A 20,890-nucleotide genomic window follows, 5' to 3' on the forward strand; every position below is an offset into this window, starting at 1 on the left:
AACCAATATTTCACAAAATTTATTATTTTCAACATAAATTACATACACATTATGTAAAATGATGAGTTTTAATTTCATATATATATAATTTTTTAAAGCTAATCAGAGAAGTGTGGGCCTAAGAGAAAAATAAAGGTCATGTATGCTGCAACAATACAAGCTAATTCTTTGTCAAAAATATGCTTTGATTTGCTTTTATGTGACTTTAAAATTCAAATTTACAACATGACTTCAACATAACAGAAATTGATTGGTCAATTCATTAAAATTCTTATCTCTCTCTTTAAGACTGTATCATAGGGTAGACGTATCATATATATGTACATAGACAGAGGGCAAAGGGTGAACTGAATATGAAGGAAAAATACCCAAAATATAAAACTTACTGTAGAGTAGAATGTACTAGGAGTAAGAGAGAGAGAGGTAGAATGTAGCAAATCATCTCACATAAAAGAGGCAAGAAAGAGCTTTTACAATGGAGGGGAAGAGGGGAGAGATGAATGGGAATGAATGAGCCTTACTCTGATGGGATTTGGCTTAAAGAGGGAATAACACACACTCAATTGGATATGGAAATCTATTTTACCCTCCACGAAGGCAGGGGAGAAGGAGATAGAAGTGGGAAAATAATAGAAGGGACAGCAAACTGGGGAAAGGGATATTCAGAAGTAAACACTATTGTGAAGGGATAGGTCAAAGGAGAGAATGGAATAATTGGAAGGCAGGATAGTACAGAGGGAAAAGTGGTTAGTCTTTCACAACATAACTGTTATGGAAGTGTTTTGCACGGCTACATATGTATGACCTATATCAAACTGCTTATTTCCTCAGTGATGGTGGGTGGGGAGGGAGAAAATAAGGAACTCAAAGCTTTAAAAATGATTGTTAAAAACTGTTTTTTGGATACAACTAGGAAATATGATGCACAGGCAGTGGGGTATAGAAATATCTTTTGCCCTACAGGAAAAAGGGGGGTGATAGAAGGGAGGATAGACTGGGGAAAGGAGTAGATGGGGCACTAGGGAAAATATTTGTAATTCAAATTCTTGTGGAAGTGAATGTTGAAAACTGAAAAAATAAATAAATTATATATTAAAAAAAGACAGGGACTTTTTTTTTTTTTTTGCCTCTGGGTCTTTAGAACTTCACATAGTACTGTGTACATAGCAGACACTTAATAAATATCTATTGAATTTAATTTAATACCAAAAAGGAAAAGTAGGTCAAGCTGAAGCTGAATCTATTTAAATAATGTAGATATACATCCACTTGAAGAAAAATATGATCCCCCAGATTTGAATTTATAAAACAGATAAGCCTGAAGAGAATTATTCATATGATAAAACATTTGTTTTGGCTTCATGAAATGTTCCCTAATTCTTCTTTTCAATTTTATTTCCTTAAATATCCCTTTTTTTTCCTCTGAAGGATTACCCTTAGTTTTGCTTGGTAGGTGATTCTTGGTTTTAATCCTAGCTCCTCTGCTCTCCAGAATATCATATTCCAAGCCCTTCGATCCCTTAATGGAGAAGCTGCTAGATCTTGTTATCCTGACTGTATTTCTACAGTACTTAAATTATTTCTTTCTGGCTGCTTATAATATTTTCTTCTTGACCTGGGAGTCCTGGAATTTGACTACAACATTCCTAGGAGTTTTCATTTTGGGGTCTCTTTCGGGGGATGATCAGTAAATTCTTTTGATTTCTATTTTACTCTCTGGTTCTAGAATATCATGGCAGTTTTCCTTGATAATTTCTTGAAAGACAATGTTCAGGCTCTTTTTTGGATCATGGCTTTCAGGCAGATCAATAATTTTTAAATTATCTCTCCTGGATCTATTTTCCAGGTCAGTTGTTTTTCCAATGAGATATCTCACACTGTCTTCTATTTTTTCATTCTTTTGGTTTTGTTTTATGATTTCTTGATTTCTCATGAAGTCGTTAGCTTCCGTCTGTTCCATCCTAATTTTTAAAGAACTATTTTCTTCAGTGAGCTTTTGGACCTCCTTTTCCATTTGGATAATTCTGCTCTTTAAAACATTCTTCTCCTCACTGGCCTTTTGGACCTCTTTTGCCATTTGGGTTAGTCTATTTTTTTAAAGGTGTTATTTTCTTCAGCATTTTCGGGGTCTCCTTTAGCAAGCTATTGACTCATTCTTTATGATTTTCTTGCATTGCTCTCATTTCTCTTCCCAATTTTTCCTCTACCTCTCTTACTTGAATTTCAAAGTCATTTTTGAGCTCTTCCATGGTCTGAGACCATTTCATATATTTTTGGGAGGCTTTGTATGTAGGATCTTTGATCTTGCTCTCTTCCTCTGGTTGCATGCTTTGGTCTTCCTCTGGCTGTATGCTTTGATCTTCCTCATCCGAAAGGATGGAAGAAAATACCTTTTCACTATGAAAGTACTTTCCTATAGTCTTCTTTTTCCCCCTTTTGGGCATTTTCTTGGCCAATTACTTGACTTTTTAGCCCTTTGTCAAGTGGAGGATATACTACACATCAGGCTTCAGGGGTTTTGTGTAGCTGTTCTCTAAGATATCTCTAGGAGCCTGTAAATTCTCAATTCCTCCATGGTAGCATGATCAAGGGAGAGGTGTTACTCCTCCCCTGGTCTATACTCTGGTTTGTGAGCAACCAGAAGCACTCTTTTCTGCCCTGGAACTGTGAGTAAGAGTCCCTTTGCACAACCACCACCAGTTATACCATGCTAGTGCTCTTCCTCACCCCAGGACTGCCACTCTTGACTGAGACCTAGCTCAGCCACTCAATCCCCCCACTGTCTGTAGGCTGAGAGCTCCAGAAGTGGCTACAGAGGTAGCAGTGGCTGCTATCATCCTGGGGCTGAGGCTAGACCAAGTTCCCCTCTCACCCAGGTGAAAGAGCTTTCTCATTGACCTTTGAAGCTGTCTTTGGCATTTCTGGATTGAGAAATCTGGAAACCACAACAGTAGCCTGTGATTCAGCACCCTGAAGCCTGTTCCAGTCCTGTCTGTGCTGCAGCCTACACTGGGCTATACTCCGCTTCAAGCCCTGTGCAATAGACTCTTCCTATCAGCCTTCCAGGTTGTCTTGGGCTGGAATCTGTTTCACTCTGTCATTTTGTGACTTCTGCTGCTCTAGAATTTGTTTAGTCATTTTTTGCAGGTATTTTAAGGGCTTTGGGGGGAGAGTTCAAGCAGGACCATGCTTCTACTCCGCCATCATCAGTCCCTGTCTTTAAGCCAGCAAGTTGGCATAGTGGATAAAGTTCTGGTCTTGGAGTCAAGCAAGAGTCAAATGACCCTGACAATCAGAGTTTATTATAATTCAAAGATGTAATTTTTAATCACTCTAGAATATGAATGATTTCCTAGACAACTCTCTCCCAGGAAAGATTTCTAGCTCCCACTGAATACTCAGGCTTAAGGTAAAAATTGTGGCATTGTTCTTTTTAATCCTCCAACAAGCCTTCTTTTATCCTCCCCATCCAAAAGTGACTTCTTTCTACCTATGTATTAACTTAACACTGTGTACCTCTTTCACTTTATTTTCACAATTTACCATGTAATATAATTACTTGGGTTTATGTATGTTTTCTTACTAGTATGTCTATAAACCATGCAAGGGCAATGACTGTCTTTTCTAAAATTCCACAGTGCTTCATAAATAGTAGATGCTGAATTATTCATAGAATAAATTATGCCAATTTGTTCTTCCTTAAAGTGTACAGGAAACAAAATTCCCTGGTTTTCAAAAACACCTATCACTATTCCCAGACCTTAAGTGCCCTACTGAACATGCAAGACTGCCATCTTTCTCCATTGTAAAATCTTCAAAAACCTAAAACTCTGTTCAAATTCAAGGAATGAAAACCGATGAGGACTAATGTGTACTATACTCTAAAATAATCTTCAGTTCAGAATGACCAAATATAATAATTCAATTAAATAAATATTTATTGGGCACCTATATGAGCAAGGCTAGATACTATATACTATGCTAGATGCTGGGATGAGATGCTAGATCTAGATGCTAGAGGTCAGATAAGAAGTCTAAGATATATTCTAGTCACAAGAGATTCATTACTAAGTTCCCAAAATAAGACAGCACACGAAAAGTTAGATAAAAATAGGATTTAAATAATATTCAAGACAACAGCATAAATGCCACAAAAATCCTACATAACTGTCACATTGGTGGTGGTGATGATAAATACTTTGGGTATTCAAATGGAGGAGAGAACACTTCAGGGTGAGGTGGTTGGGGAAGGTTGTGTGGCAAGGAACCTTTCCTCACAAAATCTATGACCTGACTCTTCTCAAGAGATTTCTTACATTAGACTCTTGTCAGTTCTGCTCAGTATTAAATAAGAAAGAAACTAAGGTAAGTTTACTTCTTGATACTTATTATAATTTTGACCTTCATTTACCCCAGAATTAGGGGAAACTCACCATTTCAATATAGGAACATCTTCATTTAAATTATATAAATTTAAATATCAAAATATTTAAATTACTTTCAATTGCCATATCATTCTTGTGACAAATATAACCCCAAATCCTGAATCCAGCACAAAGTATTAAAAATGCTTCAAAGAAGATGTATGAAGGTGATTTTGACAATATACCTTCTTCAGATAAAAAATCCAGTTAAAATAATTAAAGTATATTACCTATAAACTTTCATTTTAAAGTATTTGTACAAGAAAATTACCTCAGGAGCATGATAAGCAATACACTGCAAAATCCAATCAATAGCAGGAGAGTACAAAGTAAGATACAATGGAATCTCCACACCTTGTACCACCAACTGATTCTGAACTATATCCCCATGAATCTAAAGGAGACACATACACACAAAAAAAATTATATATTTATATATAAACATTTTCATATTAATTAAATAAATATATATGGAAGTATAAAGATAAATGTATTTGTGTACATTAATAGGTACATGGGGCACCCCGATGGCTCAGTGGATAGAGACTAAGCCATGGAGTCAGGAAGATTGGAGTTCAAATCTCACCTCAGATACTTCCTAGCTGTGTGACCCTAGGCAAGTCACTTAACCTCTGCCTTAGTTCACTGGAGACAGAAGTGGCAAACCACTCCAGTATCTTTACCAAGAAAACCCAGTGGACAGTCAGACATGACTGAACAGCTACACAATATAAATATCTATGTGTAGGTACAGACACATATACCCATACGCATTGCTTTTCTGAATAGAACATTAATAAATCAAAGAGAAAAATTAATCAATGAATAATGCATATTTATATGGATATTTATGCATATTCCTCAGGTTGTTAAAGCTAGAAAAAAATATGCCCAAAACTTCCAACCTCATTTAGCTCATCTGATTTGGAAATATATACTGCAAAACTAGTTAACAGATAACAACAGACTGAAGATGCTAAGGAAAAAACTAATCAACTGGAGATTTTTCCTGCTAACAAATACATTTTTAATAATCAATACCTGGTCAGTATAAGCAATACATTTTAATTGCCAATAATAGATGGTTGCACAGTTTCTCAGCATAAACTCAATTTAAAGTCTATAAAGAATTTTCATCTTGAAAGACAAAATTGGATTAATAAGAATAAGTTTGTCATATAATTGACCCATTAAGAAGAGTTTGTTTTTTTAAGTTTTCTTACCTGTTTAAATGTAAGGAGGAAATCAAAAAAGTTCTTATTTAGACTTTCTTTAAGATGTGGAGCCACTTCCATCCCAACCTACAGACACATCAAAGTGAAATTATCTTTGAGCTTCCCAGCAGTTGATATTTACAAACAGACATCTAAGGAGAACTCCAAAGTAGAATACACTGCTTCATTTGTCTATGATATTCTCTCCCTCTACAGAAAGTACAACAAATGTCTCTCATTTGTAAGAAGATAACCAATCAACCAAGAGAGATCTTCATTACAAGTTCTACTTTAATGTTTCATTGCTGTGATTACTTCCTCCACAGATGTAAACTACAAACCTTGGTAGACCTTAGCAGCCTACCTAAATGGACTGCCATAGCAATCCCTTTCTTTCCCACCCAACTCCGCCCCCCCCCCCCCCCCAAAAAAATCTAACCACCTCCTAGAAGTCAAATTTCTGAGATTAATTCTACGGAAAAATATCTAAACTGGTCTTCTAACAGTCTATACCCAGTCTCACAATCAAAGTTTTTCTTGCTTGGTACAATCAGCCAGAGTTTGCACTTAAATAGTACAGGCTTTGTGAGCTACCTCCATGCTAAGACAAGGCATTGTACTATTTTGGTGGAATTTAAGATCACTTTAAATATTAAATTAATTCCATCTGTTACACCTAATTAGCTCCTTGCAGAATCGTCACTGAAGAAGTAAATTTTTACTTTTTAAAAAATAACGTTCAGCATAAAGCATATTGTGAAGCATATTACAGTATAAACCCAGTAATTACAAGAATCAGTTACTTAAAACAGCTGTTTCACATTTGTAGTTGGAGAGATAAGCTAATTAATTAGAGTATGTAATAAATGTGTGCTAGAACACATGTGAAAAGGTGTGGGATAAAAAAGCAGAAGTGGCATATTGAAAAACCTACATGAAATTGAGATCATGCCACATAAAAGTAGCAGATAAAGTTGTGAATCAAAGCAATTTGAAAATTCCAGCTTTATCACTAAAATGCAACAACAAAAATAACTTCTGTGAAACAAGAATGTTCAACAGAAACAACAGAAAGCTAGGAAGCTTAGTGAGACAGCCTGTAAAGCACTTTGATTTATCCAAGAAAGGTTGATCATCAAGATCAACTAAATGTTGAACGGTAAGAACAATGAATAAAAGTATATAAAGAGAAACATTACATTGAGTTGCATTGTACTTTGACTGTTTCGAATTTGACTTAATCATACCATAGAAGAGGGAATAATTATCTGTTAGGCATCATCAGCAGTAAAGAAAGGAACTGTGGCCAAGCAGCACAAGAAAAGGAGAAGCAGATATGACTCAAGAAGAAAAGTTAATCATACTTTCCTTTTATAAATAGCTTCCCAGTCCCATCCCCATACCTACCCCCCATGCTACCCACTCAAATCTTTTGTTTGTTTCTTTCCAAGGAAAGCAAATGAGTAACGTGGCCTCTGTTTTGGGGCGAGGATCACTTTCCCCTCATACAGCACTGTTAGTATGTTCATCTCCCATACTATGGCTTTCTACATTTGTCTCAAATTATTCCCCAGTTCATAATGAGCTATCATTTACACTCTTAATATTAAAAAGCCTTTATATCCACACAATGTGGGGAATTTATACATGTCCTTGATTTATTAGAGCATTATCAAAAGCAGGATCCATTCTTTATCACCATTTAGTCTCTCACTCCTGAGAGGCAACATTTTAAAGTTACAGCCACCGCTGATTACTAAAAGATACTTTGTGTGTAATATTATCACCTCCTAGCTTTCCTCATTTCTTTCTTTAAGATAAAACAAATCTGGAAGAACAAGGTTTTTCCCCTCATCTAGTTGATTTTTTCATAAGCAAGAAACAGCATTAAGGTACAAGAGTCATTTTAAATATATTAGCTTACTGTGATAAACTGCCTACTACACGTAATAATATGCCTTTACACATAATAATATGCCTTTACACGTAAGTGCTAAGTAAATGTTGACCGATTAAGGGATTGTTTGATTCTTAATAAATTCAAAACTTGGCAGCCTTGGGGAAAACATTGTGTCTGCATGACATTCCTGAGTAGGTTATTAAAACATATCACATGCTTTAAGTGTGTGGAGATATATGGATATATCATAAAAGGGAAAAAAAATCCCAGTCCTAAAATGACTATTTGTGTCGTCTATTGTCAGTATTAAAAAAATTTTTTAAAGGTCTCCTTTAAAACAGGTATTTCATTTATTCTGAGAGCAATTGTTGTGATTATCTGATTTCTTGTGACCAGTTAAGAGAACACACTTACTCCAGGACTGCAGTATATCCTGGAAAAAGACAAAAGCAAAACCTATAGACTTAAATCTATCTGATTTTATAACATAAACTATATAGCTTTGTTCTCAAAGTATCTTAATGTTCACCAGGATCTCATCAATCATTAAGTTTGTTTTAAAAATGAATTATGTTGACATCACCATTACTGTGATATCTCTACTTGGCTTAACAGTGACCCTGGGTTTTCAAAGGCTATGGAACAAAATATATGTTGGAGAAGGTCCCATCAAGCTGCAATGGTTCAGAACATGGCCTTGATAGACAGTTACTGTCCAAGACCCAGCCAAGCTAAATTCTAAGAGGCTCATCATCAAAAGATTGACTACCAGGTAATGAATATATTTAGCCAAAGAAACCAATGAAATAGCCTATATACCAAGGCAACATGGGGCTACCATGTCTGTCTGTAGCATATCAGCTCCTCAAAGGGCAGGTGCTGTTTCACTTTTGCACTTGTACCCTGGGCACCCAACACAGAGTCCGTCACAGAGTAGATACTTAATCAGTGCTTGTTGAATTGAACTAGAGCTACCCAGACCATGAAATCACAAACCTATTACGGTAATAATGATGCTGTTAAAACCAGCAAACGTGGTTCACTGAACTACAAGAGAAACCTGACAGAGACTAACTAAACACATCCTACTTTCAAATGGAAGCTGAAATATTTAAATACTTTAAGAACTAGAGGGTTCTTACTGTAATAAGGACTATATGATCAACATAGCCCATAACTGAGGGGCAAACTGAAACCCTAGGATGATTCACAAGTAAAGCACAGAGTCAATTCCATGACAGATTTTCAACTTGTCACACTGTTCTAAAGGAAGTCTCCATACTTCACAAGTAGCAATGATGTTGTTCCCAAGTCGCTATTTCAACATGAACAAAAAAGCACCAAATAAAAGTCAATGGGTTTTTTAAATGTCTTTTGTGTCAATGAAAACCAACCTAATGATGACATGTAGTCTTTAGGATTCTATTTTTGCCTTCCATCTTGGAAAGAACTGAGAAAAATTAACCCTGAAAAAAGTTGATTTTTATGATCTTCTTTAATCAAGTTAGACTATTGTGAAATTTTAATTTTTTAAACAACACACATGGCCTAAGGAGTGCTTTGTGTTAAAAATTCATCCACAAGAATTAGTAGCTAATAAAGTCGTTCTTTCAATAACTTGTAAGGTGACAGACAAAGAGAAATGTGAGCATTTAAAGAAACATCACATACATACATTTTAAGTAGCACTCATTAAATCAAAGCCTACCCTGCACAGATATGCCCTGGCATACACTGAAACCAAAGGGTCGCCAATTCCTCTAATCATACATGTCAGTCGTGGGAGACATTCTGAAATTCCTCTGTTAGAAGTAAAGGAACAAAAAAGTCAGTATTACACACAGAGATTTAAGAATGAAGTCATTAACTGTTTATGTAAATCTAGAATTCTTATTTAAACTTTAGGCACCAATCAGGTCAATAACATCATTTTAAAAGACAATGTTTTTGTTTCTTGGTACCAGTTCCCCACCTCCCCCAGGGCTGTTGTCATCCTTTACCCCTTTCAAGCTTCCCTCTACCCTGGCCCCAAGGAGATGACGCTGTTTTGTTTTGCAGAGATTTTCTTCCCTCCCTCCATACCTCTATATATGATATATCTTTTCTCCTTCTTTCCTCCTTACCAGTCTCTGAGGGTAAGGTAGGATTCCACTTGTATTCTTAATCCCATCCCCAACTGTCTCTTCCAAGACCTGGTTTTTATCAATCATTCCTCCTCTCTCTTCAACCTAGGCCCATCTACTGACTTTTTCTCCCTGTGCCAAGAGGTGGGAAAAAAACCACCTTCCCCTTAACCCTGTTACCTCCTTCAAGCTACTGTCTTCTCTCCCCTCTCCTTTACTAAATTTAAAAAAAAAAAAAAAAAAAGATTGGTCTGTACTCACTTGCCTCCACTTGTTCAATTCCCTCCAACTCCCTGTAATCTTGGCTCTCATCTGCACCAGTCAAGTAAAAGCTCAAACGACACAAATGACCTCTGGATTACAAATCCCAATGGTCTTTTTCTCAGTATCCTTTCAGCTGTATTTGACACTATTGATTATCCCTCCTGTTTCAGCTTCTACAACATAGCTCTTCCTCAGTTCTCTTCCTGCCCCTTCAGTTATTCCTTCTCAGTTTCATTCATTCATTCATATTCCTTTCCCCATTCACTAAATTAACCCTCAGTGCTCTATCCACAGACCTTGACGCTTCTCTATTTAGAGACTCTACTCTCTCCTTTGGCAATATCATGCATCTGTATTGTTAGCACAGTGCTCAGAACATAGTAGATACTGAAGAAATGCTTATTGATTTAAATGACTCACCTCTCTCTATCTTGCCCTCATCTCTCCAGGACTCCATGCCTGCATTTACAATGCCCTCTTACGATGTTCACTTTAATGTTCCAACAATCAACACCTCAAACTGAACATGTCCACTTCATTCTCCTCGAACAATAATTATCTATTTCTATTCATGGCACCATTAAAATTTCCAATCATCTAACCCAGAAAGCTCCAGGCCACTGTTAAGAGTCACATTTGACTCTTCCCTCCTTCCTAATCCCCAATATCCAATAGATTGCAAAGTCTTATTGATTTTATCTCAACATTTTCTCCCATCTATCCTTTTCCTTCTATTTACACTGACACCAATTTAATCCAGACCTCTGGGACAGACTATTATATTAGCTTTCAGATGCTTTACAATCCATCCTTCATAGAGCTGCCAAAATAATCTTCCTAATGCATAGATCTGACTGTGTCTATTTGTAGTTTAAAATCCTTTAACTGCTCCCCCCAGAATAAAGGAAAAAATATAAACTCATTAGCCTGGCACACAGCCCTTCATAATTTGGCCCCAACCTACTTTTCCAGGCTCCTTTCATACTATTTCATTTCAGGAATTCAATATCCCAGCCTAACTGGGATTTTGCTTTTCCATACTCCTGTCTTGCAGGAGTATTCTTATAACCTGTCCCTAAGCTGGAACTACTAATGAAATACTTCATTTCATTCAACATCCAGCTCTGATGCCTGCTCCTCCACAGTCTTGCCTAATCCTCCACCTCCTTAAATGAAAGAGATTCGCCCCCTACAAAACTGTATAGCATTTTGTACAGACCTTTCTTTTACCATCATTATATTCTAACTTCTATCAAACATTTTGTGTCCCATTTTTAATCACTGAACTTTGACCAAATCTAATAGTGCTTTGCACAAAACAAATTTTTTTGTAAGTCTTTGGTGCAGTGGTATAATTCTATCACTTATCTCCAACTAGAAATATAACTGTTACTGTTCAATAAACTACTTATGTAAAAGATTTATTTCTATAATATCTTAATTGGGTCCTCATCTCACTTTCACAACTTTACTAATTTCGTTGCAACCGTGTAGCACTTAACTTCTCTTCTCTTTAAGCACTATTTTTTCCCATTCTCCTCCTTTAAATTGAGTCCATGTCTTTCACTCTCATACAGAATACACTATCAACAGGTTTAGCTTACAGTGTGGTCCAAACCAATTTTACTGAAGATGCCTTTATTCTATAGTTCTGGTGTTTCCCACCCAGGAAGGTATCATGCATCATAAATGTTTCTGGAGCACAAACATCATCTTAAAAAATTGTAACAGACATACCATGATCCAACTTTAACCCAGTCAGGATGAATAACAAATAAAATCAATAAAATCTATGCTCTGCATGGTACTGTGCTAGGTACTTTGCGGATAGAAAGTAGTACAAAACACAGTTCTTGCACTCAATTTATAATCTATTTGGTACTTGGCAATGTTACTAAAATATTTTGTCATTACTAAAAGTAGAACTATGGCCTACATAACAATATCAACAAATGTTATGAAAATGAAATTGCTATGCTTCAGAATTTTTGTTATGCTTACGTTTTGGACAAAAACTTGTTGCAGTTCAGAATGGCTGCTTCCACGTAGCTACAACAAAAATGTTTAAGGAAAAAATATTTATGGGATATCCCCCTTGGTAGGAAAGCAGGAAAGAACAAAACTGTTTATGAATTAAAATGACGCTGCTACTTTCCTACTCTAGCTACCTATAACTCCTAGAAATAATATATATAATTTAGTTGACTAACATTTTGTGTATTTTATGTTTTTCTTGTTGTTCAGTCATGTCTAACTCTTCATGACACCATCTGAGGTTTTCTTGGCAAATGTACTAGAGTGGTTTGCCATTTCCTTCTCCAGTTCATTTTACAGATGAGGAAATTGAGGCAAACAGGCTTAAGTACTTGCCCAGAGTCACACAGTGCCTGAGTGTCTGAGTATAAACTGTCTGAGGCCAGATTTCAACTCAGGAAGATGAGTCTTCCTGACTCCAAGCACAGCATTCTATCCACTGCACCACCTAGCTGCCAATTATATGTTTATTACACAGGACTGTTGTAAGAATCAAATGAGATAATAAATGTAAAATGTATGACAACCTTGAAGAGCTATGCAGATATTAGCAATTACTATTATTAGATTTTGTTTTCTAATTTGCAAAGTTATACTTTAAATAAACTTTGGAAAATCATGTTATCTCATTACAGTCTGAAATAAAATGGAAACCGGGGTTTTATAATTAAAACTTTATCATGGCACAAGCAATACACTATGCAATTAAGATTCAGTTAGGATGAGAGTCACAGTCTTCATTGGAAGGCACAGAGCTTCTAATTTGGTGTGTTCTCCTATTTTCAAACTTACAAACCACTGAGTAAGCAACAATGACTAAATTTTCACAGAATGTTCATCACAAGACTTCCGTTAACAGAAAATATCTTTCAGGCTATCTTAAAATGATCAGGAAAAAAGGATACAATCTGGGAATAAGTTCCCTGATTGAAGCAATCTTGAAAAACCAATTTAAGCAAGTTTCTTTGGCCGTGTCATTTACATTCTCTGGAGAAATGTGATCTGTAACACAAAAGTGAATATCCATAAGAATTTTCTTTCCTACATAAGTGATCTCTGCTCCTGCACACCCTAAAATAGTGAAATCTTTGCCATGAAACATAGAACTGAGATACAAGAATCCTAATCTTCTGGCTTCCTCTTCTCTCTTCTTCCTCCAATGATGCAGATGTGTTATATACCCATGAATAATTTATTTCTACAATGCAAACTTTTTTAGGAGACGTACATTCTGAGAGGTTGAAATATTTAAGAAATCTATAATGTATCTAATTGCTTAAAATAAAATCTCAACTTCTGAAACTATCACATTAGCCAGAAATGCCATGGCCTTGTGAAATTAAGCCTGGAGAAGGAATTCCAAAACCAGTACACTAATATTTTACTCACCTGAGGCCTCAGTAACGTGACCACAAGACCATTACAGGAAGAATTCTCAGTGAGAGAACAAATAAAGTAATGTGTAATTGTTTATTTTAAATTATCTTTCAAAACATAATAGCACAATTTCTAAAACTGAACCAAAAGGGATACATTTAATTAGCTTTTAGAGTAGCAAATTAATTCTTGCAGGGGATTTTTCTCCCCTGGTCCCTAGCATTCAGTAACAGAAGATTAGAGAGATAAGTTTGAGACATATTCATCCAAAAGAAAAAACTCATAGCACATTGACAGCAGAGAACAATAACTAATCATAGCTGACTGGAATTAAAAGATTGAGCATCTTTCTACACTGAACTCTTCTGATTGTTCATTCAATCAACATTAAGTAGTATGAAAACATCCCACTAATATACAGAAAGATGTGATCACCTTCAAAAGTACTTATTTCTCTCTAGAAAGAACGGACCAAGACATTTGAGATATTTTTTGAAGTCTTTGTGAACTGTTAGTATTAAACTGTTATTTCCCTTCATATAATTAAAGCATGCAATTTGGAATCATCAAGCTGTGGATATCATCTAACTCTCATTTAACAGAAAGGAAACTGAGGCTTCAAGATGTTGAATGCTTTGCTCAAGGTAACACGGAAAGTTTGTGGCAGGGCTAGGACTAGTACCCAAGTCTCCAGTCCCTTATTCTAGGGTTCTTTCCATTACTTCATCCTCTGACTAACATAATTTGAATATACTGGAAATTACACTACGGATGTGTTGCACTATCTGCAGTCAATCAATAATAAAATTTGACACTAAGCTTGAAAATAGCCCACTAGACCATTTTGGGAAAAAAAGGTCATGTTGTGTAAGATCAGAATTTTTTTAAGAGGGACAGATAATCACATTTCTTAAATTATATCTAGAAAAACCCCTGAGTAACAAAGAGCAGAGATTTTTCCTTTCCTGCTCTAATTATTCTGATGCTATGCCTGTTTTCCCATCAGGACACTGAGCTTATGTGGAAATATGGGGGGAAGAAAAATTTATTACATCTGCCAATTTCCACCCCCAATAGCTAAAGGTCTATTATATAACAGTGCTACAGGGTATGAGGTCATCTTAGTTAAAATTTGCCCTGACTGCCAAGTCAGTTAAGTATACTGCTGACACAAACACAGCAAAAAATCAGTTTCAGGGGAAAATGAGTTCTAAGCACTTAAGGTATTACAACAAAAGGCCATTCAACTCTTCAAATTTAGAAGTAAAATCACTTTATGAATAAAAAGGTTTTTCAAGCATATGCTTCATTAGAAGAGGCTAAACAAACTAACACCAATGTCATCAAACTTCATACTTTTCATGGACCAAAAAGATCCTAGTATCTTTCACAACTCATAAGAATCAAGTTATATTCACATTCCTTGGCAGCAAAGAACTGAAATATTAGATCATGAGTCAAATTTTATTAAAACACAAAGAATGGGGATAAATACTACCAATTTCTTCTCATTATACTTAATTCCTTAAGGCACAATTAATTTCAAAAGCTTTCTTCATCACAGAAAAAATCCAATCCTAAGTTCACTAAGCATAGGAATTCTTGTGTAACATTTTTACTCTCTTGATTTCAGTTCTTGGAACAAGTAAAAACACATAACAAATGAAGTCTTTTTATTTAGGAAAAAAACTTTAAAAAATGTTCACAACAACAAAACAAACATCTATTAAGTCCACACCAGCATGCACTGGCTAAGTGCTAGGAATACAAAGACATCAAAGAGACTATATTCTACTAAGTATAAGCCCAAATAAAATGAAAGCGACAGTACAATACACCAAAAATCAAAGAAAGAAACATTTGTTTGGGATAGCACACATATTTGTCTTAAAAATTTCTTACATGTTAATTAGAAATTTGTCTGGAACATAAAAAGTTTTTCCTTGTAAAACTGAATCAGTTTAATATGCTGCGAGAAGACTGAAATTTGGAAGAAATTATATTTAACACAGTATCTTATATCATGTAATAATTAATAACTAGCATTTATATGGCACTTAAAGATTTGCAAAGCACTTTAACATGTTATCTCACTGATTCACATCCCAACCCCAAGAGATAAGTGCTATTTATTATTATTACTACCATTTTATAGATAAAGGAACTGAGTCTGAGAGACCTTAAGTGACTTGTTCAGGGCCACATAGGCAACCAGTGTCTGAGGTGGTATTAGAACTTGGGTCTTCCTGACTCCAAGTCTAGCAGCTTATCCACTATGCCAATTAGCAGCCTATGTGCCATAAAAAATTTCAAAAGAACCTATGTCCCAAATATAAAAAGTCACTCCTTATAAAAGATAGAGGAGAAAGCAAACAGGGAATCCTACAACTAGAACTTTGAAGAGAGGGGGATTCTTAACCAAACAAGAGTTAATCATAAAAAAGAAAGACAATTTCAATTGTGAAAAAATTTAAAAGCTCTAGAATAAACAAAATTAATGAAGCAAGAATAAAGAGCAACGGTTAAGTGAGAGAAAAAAATTCTGTATAAAATATCATAGATAAGTCTAATATCCAAAATATAAAGGAAATTGACACAAACATAAGACCAGAATTTTATTCCTCAATGTATAAGTTCTCAAAAGACAGTAACAAACAATTTTCAATAGAAGAAAGGCAAAGTAGCAACAAACAAGAAAGATTACTCTAATAACTAATAGGAGAAATTAAAATTAAAACACTAAGGCAGTTCTACTTCATGCCTCTGAAAGTAGCAAAGATAATAAAAGTCAAGGAGGAGACTGTAAATTGGTCCAACCACTTTGAAAACGAATTTGGAATTTTGTGGCAAGAGTTATTCAACTACTCATATACCTTTTGACCAAGCAATTCCCCTATTGATCATATACCTCAAGGAAATCAGAAACAGAAAGAAAAATCCTACATATGCATGCATGTATATAGATAAGTAGGTATGTAAGTATATAATGTATGTATGTATGCATGTGTGTATACAATAGCAAAACCCTGGGAATAAAGTAAAAAAGCATGAATGGGAGGAACATGGCTGGGCAAACTGTAACATATGAATCTAATGGAATGGTATTGTGCCATAACAAACACTGACTGTCAGGAATTCTGGAAGCCATGGGAAAAACTATATGAACTAACACAAAGTAAAGCAAGCCGAATATGAAAAACAATATATCTGACTACAATAATGTAAGTTAAAACAAAAACTAAAAGGCATCTGAAAGTTAATTAATTGTGGTGAGCAATCTTGTTCAGGAAAATAGATGATGAAACATAGCACCCTCTACTACTTAATATCATTTTGTCATGGACACCCCCACCCAACCCCAGCAATCAGGTAAAGCCTATGGACCCCTTCTTAGAATAATTTTCTTAAATGCACAAAAGAAAATACATACATTACAAGGGAAACCAGTTAGAGTGACAGTTATCAAAATATTTTTTTTTAAGTTCATAAACCCCAGATTAAAAACCCTGCTCTACACAGTAGAAAAGCAGGCATTTGTAGGTGTTGCAATGTGACATATCTTGTCAGTTGTGGTCACTGGGTCTGCTATTTTTACTTAATTGGAATGAAGATGGGAAAATTTCAAAGACAATTACATAAAATATGCCTATTCTTCTAGGAAAACACTAGAAAACTGAGCTGAACATGAAATACTGCAGTCAAGAGGCTAAATGAACTATGAGAGTAAAAATGTCTTTAAATACTATCAGAGAAGCTGGACATTACTTATTGCAGAGAGTTCTTTTCCCCACTGTACTCTGCCAACCATTCTAATCTTGGAAATTAGATCTGAGAACAATCTGGTAAGTACAATAATGCACAATCAGCAATCTGCAAAAACTCATTTAATATTCAGGATTGACAGGAATATGAAGCCAAAATGTGGAATGCATGTTACCAATCTCATAGGGCCAGAAGTGACTGGGAAGGCATAAAATCATAAAATGTTGGAACCAAGTAAGTGCTTACCAAATGTTTGTGAAAGTGAGTTCAACTCTCTCAAATGACAAATGAAGAAACAGAATCCAAGAGGCAAAATGACTTGACTGCAATTGCAACACCAGGCTTAGAACTCAGGATTTTCTGACTCCCGCTCCAGCGTTCTTTCACTAAAATATATTACCTCAATTTGGGACCAACACTTTCAAAGAAAAAGCACCAGGATTTGCAATTTAAATGAAACCATGACTAGCAAGAACAAAGATGAATAAAGGAAAAAGGCCTTACTACCAGGCTGATTTATTTATATCTACAGAATCTTATCATCTCCCAATTCAGTTCTTTCAAGAAATAAAAATAAAGAAGAGGCACTGTCCCTACCTTACATTCATTCATTCATTCATTCAGTAAATATTTATTAAGCCAGGCAGGCACTGTTCGTTGAGAGGGATACAAAAAAATGCAAAAGACAATCTCTGCAACTTAAAGGAAGCCAGAGAGAACAGTAATCACAATAGAGGAAGGACAGCATTCCAAGTACAGGGGACAGTGTGAGAAAATAAAATGCCTAGAGTTGAGAGATGAAATATCTTGTTCATGGAATAGCCAAAAGCAAGTGTCACTGGATAGAAGAGTATGTGGCGGAGAGTAAGGTGTAAGGAAACTGAAAAAATAGGAGGAGGGCTTGGTTATAAAGGGCTTTGAATGCCAAACAGAGCATTTTGTATTTTCTCCTGAAGGTGATAGAAGTCACTGGAGTTTACTGAGCAGAGAAGCAACATGATCACACCTGCATTTTAGGAAAATACTTTAGTGGTTGAACGGAGAATGGAAGGGAGTAAGGAAAGAACTGAAGCAGGCTGACTAACCAGCAGTCTACTGCAAATAATCAAGAGTGACATAATGAGGACCAGTATTAGAGTGGTAAACTGTTTCATAAGTGAAAAGGGGACATATTTGGGAGATGTTGCAAAGGTGAAATCAACAAGGCTTCCCAATAGCTTGGACATGATGGGGTGAGAAACAGTAAAGAGACCTGGAAAACTCTTGGGTTAAACTGAGCCTAAGCGACTGAGAGGAGAGTGTTACCTGCTACAGTAATAGGGAAGATGGGGGTGGGAAGGTAGGGAAGGTTTAGAGGGAAAGATAATGAGTTCTATTTTAGACATGTTGAGTTTAAGTCTTTAAGATGTCGACTTAGTTTGAGAAGTCTGAAAGGTGGTCCAAGATGCAAGAGTGGAAATCAGAGGAGAGAGTGGGGCAAGACAGATAGATTTGAGAATCATCAGCATAGAGATGGTAAATAAATCCATGGGAACTGATGAAATCACCAAGTGAAACAGTATAGAAAGAGAAAAAAAGAGGACCCAGGACAGAATCCTACATAAGGATTTTATAAAATGGTAATGTAGTGAGAAAAAGAGAAAAGAGGCAAGAGGAAAATGGAAGAAGTAACTTCTTAAATTCTATGCTATCAAATACTTAATCATTGTAATTAATTTACAACACTGAAGAAGATCATCAAAGAAACTGAAGTTCAAAAAAGAAGAGCTAGTTGGGCAGTAATAATGAAAGATAACCAATGGACAACCAATGTACTTCAATAGTATCTTTGAAAATGTCAAGAAAAATGAAGGAAGATAGTCCCAGAAAAGAAATATAGACAAGACAGAGATGTATTGGGATCTTCCATCTGCACTGATGGAGGAAATATCCACTTCAATAAAACCATAGATTCATTTGAGTAAAAAGTAAGAATTGATAGCTTAAGGGTACCTGTTGAGATAGATAGATCTTCCTAAGAATTCGGGATGTATAAGTATACAAATACATAATGGCCACTATTATTAAGTCTATTTGAATTATTATATATTTAATATATGTTAAAATATACATTAAGCAAAAAAATGTCCTTAGGAATTAGGAAGGATTTTAGAAATGTCAAGTAGAGACAAAATAAATTAGTATAAAATAAAATCTAGTTCCATCTAACTCTCTTGTGTTAAAAAAGCATGAAGCAAATCAATTTACTTTCCCTATTAACCTGACCCATTTAAAAATCTCTAGGGTTCTTATAAGATAGAATCTATTCAGAAATCTGTTAATGATGTATTTTTTTGAATACATCAAAAAAGTGGATAGAAGTAGAACAGGTCTATATGTTTTACATATAAAATATATGTTCAAGAGACTAACTATTAAAAATTAATGCAATCATGAAAGCAGTAGAATTACAAAGGTAGCAGACCATCTGTGAAATTACCTGATAAGACACTGCGGTTGTCCACACACATGGAAAAGATTCGCTCGTACACTAATTTTCCTGTCGGGGGAGGGAGAAAATGACATGGCATTAAGACATTATACAACTGAGAAACAAATAATAAAAATAAAGTTTCTTTTCATCATCTCCCTGAATGTTTTCTTGTTATATCATGCTGCCACCTAGTGAATCTAAAATTTAAAATAAATTTTTGACTATCCCAGACAACATGCCACAAATAAAACAGCACACTGACTTTACTATGGGACAGAGGTCAGAAAACATCAAGGCTGAAAGGAGCTTTTAGTACTCATCATTTACTCAGTTGATATTCTGGGTTATACTTGGAGAAGGCAACAGCTGGAAGATAAAAGAGTATTAAAATTTGGGGTGTGGTGGGGAGAGAGATTAAACAGAAAAGCTAAGGAAATGTGCTGTTGCGTAGGAGTCACTCACTCCTGTAGAACCCAGCCAAAATACACATGTGAAGATTAGAGGCAAAGAAAAAAAACTCACTACTTTAAAAACTGTTTTTAATAGTCTCAAAAAGACAAGAATGCCAATAACTTACTATAATCAAGACAATAAAATATATTCAATAACTTAACTACTTTATAACAAATTACTAGTTTGTTTTAAAAAGATCTCATATACACCAAAATTTTTTTAAGCAGCACCATTTGTGGTATAAAGGAATAGGAAACAAAGCAGATGATCATCAGCTGGGTGGACAGCTAAACAGTGTTATGAATGTAATGGAACATGACTGCAAAAAATGATGAATGTGAACGGAGGACCATGGGAAGACCTATAAACTGATACACAGTAAAGTGAGCAGAACCAGAAAAACAATATTACACTACCACAGGAAAGAATAACACAATGGAAAGATTAATTGTACAACCATCAAAAATAAAAAAGCAAAACCACAAAGAACAAGCTTATAATCACAATGATAGGAGGAGACACCTCTCATGTCTTTTCAGAGGTTAGAGGTCAATGAGTGTGGAACAGTGCATATATTTTCGGATTTTTTTTCAATGTATTGATTTGTTTTACTGACTTTTTCTTATTCATATTTTTTCTCTAAATTTGTTGTTATTGTTGTTACATGGGCAGGTTTCTCTGGTGGGGGAAAGTAAGGATATAGGGGAAATATAGGCAATGGAAAAAACAAAAATATTGATAAAAATTTAGTTTAAAAAAAAAAAACAGAATGTGAACACATTGGGAACAGGGAACATTATCTTTATCAACATGTATCTCCAGAATTTAGCATAGGCTTGGTACACAGTAACCTCTAAGTGCTTTTA

General features: G+C 35.3%; 1 protein-coding gene across 3 annotated transcripts in view; it reads right to left on the bottom strand.

Annotated features, from left to right (window-relative positions):
• VPS35L (VPS35 endosomal protein sorting factor like) overlaps window positions 1–20,890 on the bottom strand; it is a 114,468-nt gene that overhangs the window by 66,621 nt on the left and 26,957 nt on the right. For all 3 annotated transcript variants that reach the window (XM_072597980.1, XM_072597981.1, XM_072597979.1), the window contains 6 exons: window positions 19,578–19,637; window positions 12,865–12,961; window positions 11,927–11,974; window positions 9,247–9,340; window positions 5,648–5,725; window positions 4,696–4,818 (listed from right to left, as the gene is read on the bottom strand). In XM_072597980.1, coding sequence (XP_072454081.1) covers window positions 4,696–4,818; window positions 5,648–5,725; window positions 9,247–9,340; window positions 11,927–11,974; window positions 12,865–12,961; window positions 19,578–19,637 — 500 coding nt within the window. The remainder of the gene's footprint in view (window positions 1–4,695; window positions 4,819–5,647; window positions 5,726–9,246; window positions 9,341–11,926; window positions 11,975–12,864; window positions 12,962–19,577; window positions 19,638–20,890) is intronic.

The sequence above is a fragment of the Notamacropus eugenii genome, chromosome 3, assembly GCF_028372415.1.
Source record: "Notamacropus eugenii isolate mMacEug1 chromosome 3, mMacEug1.pri_v2, whole genome shotgun sequence".
Lineage (NCBI taxonomy): Eukaryota > Metazoa > Chordata > Mammalia > Diprotodontia > Macropodidae > Notamacropus > Notamacropus eugenii.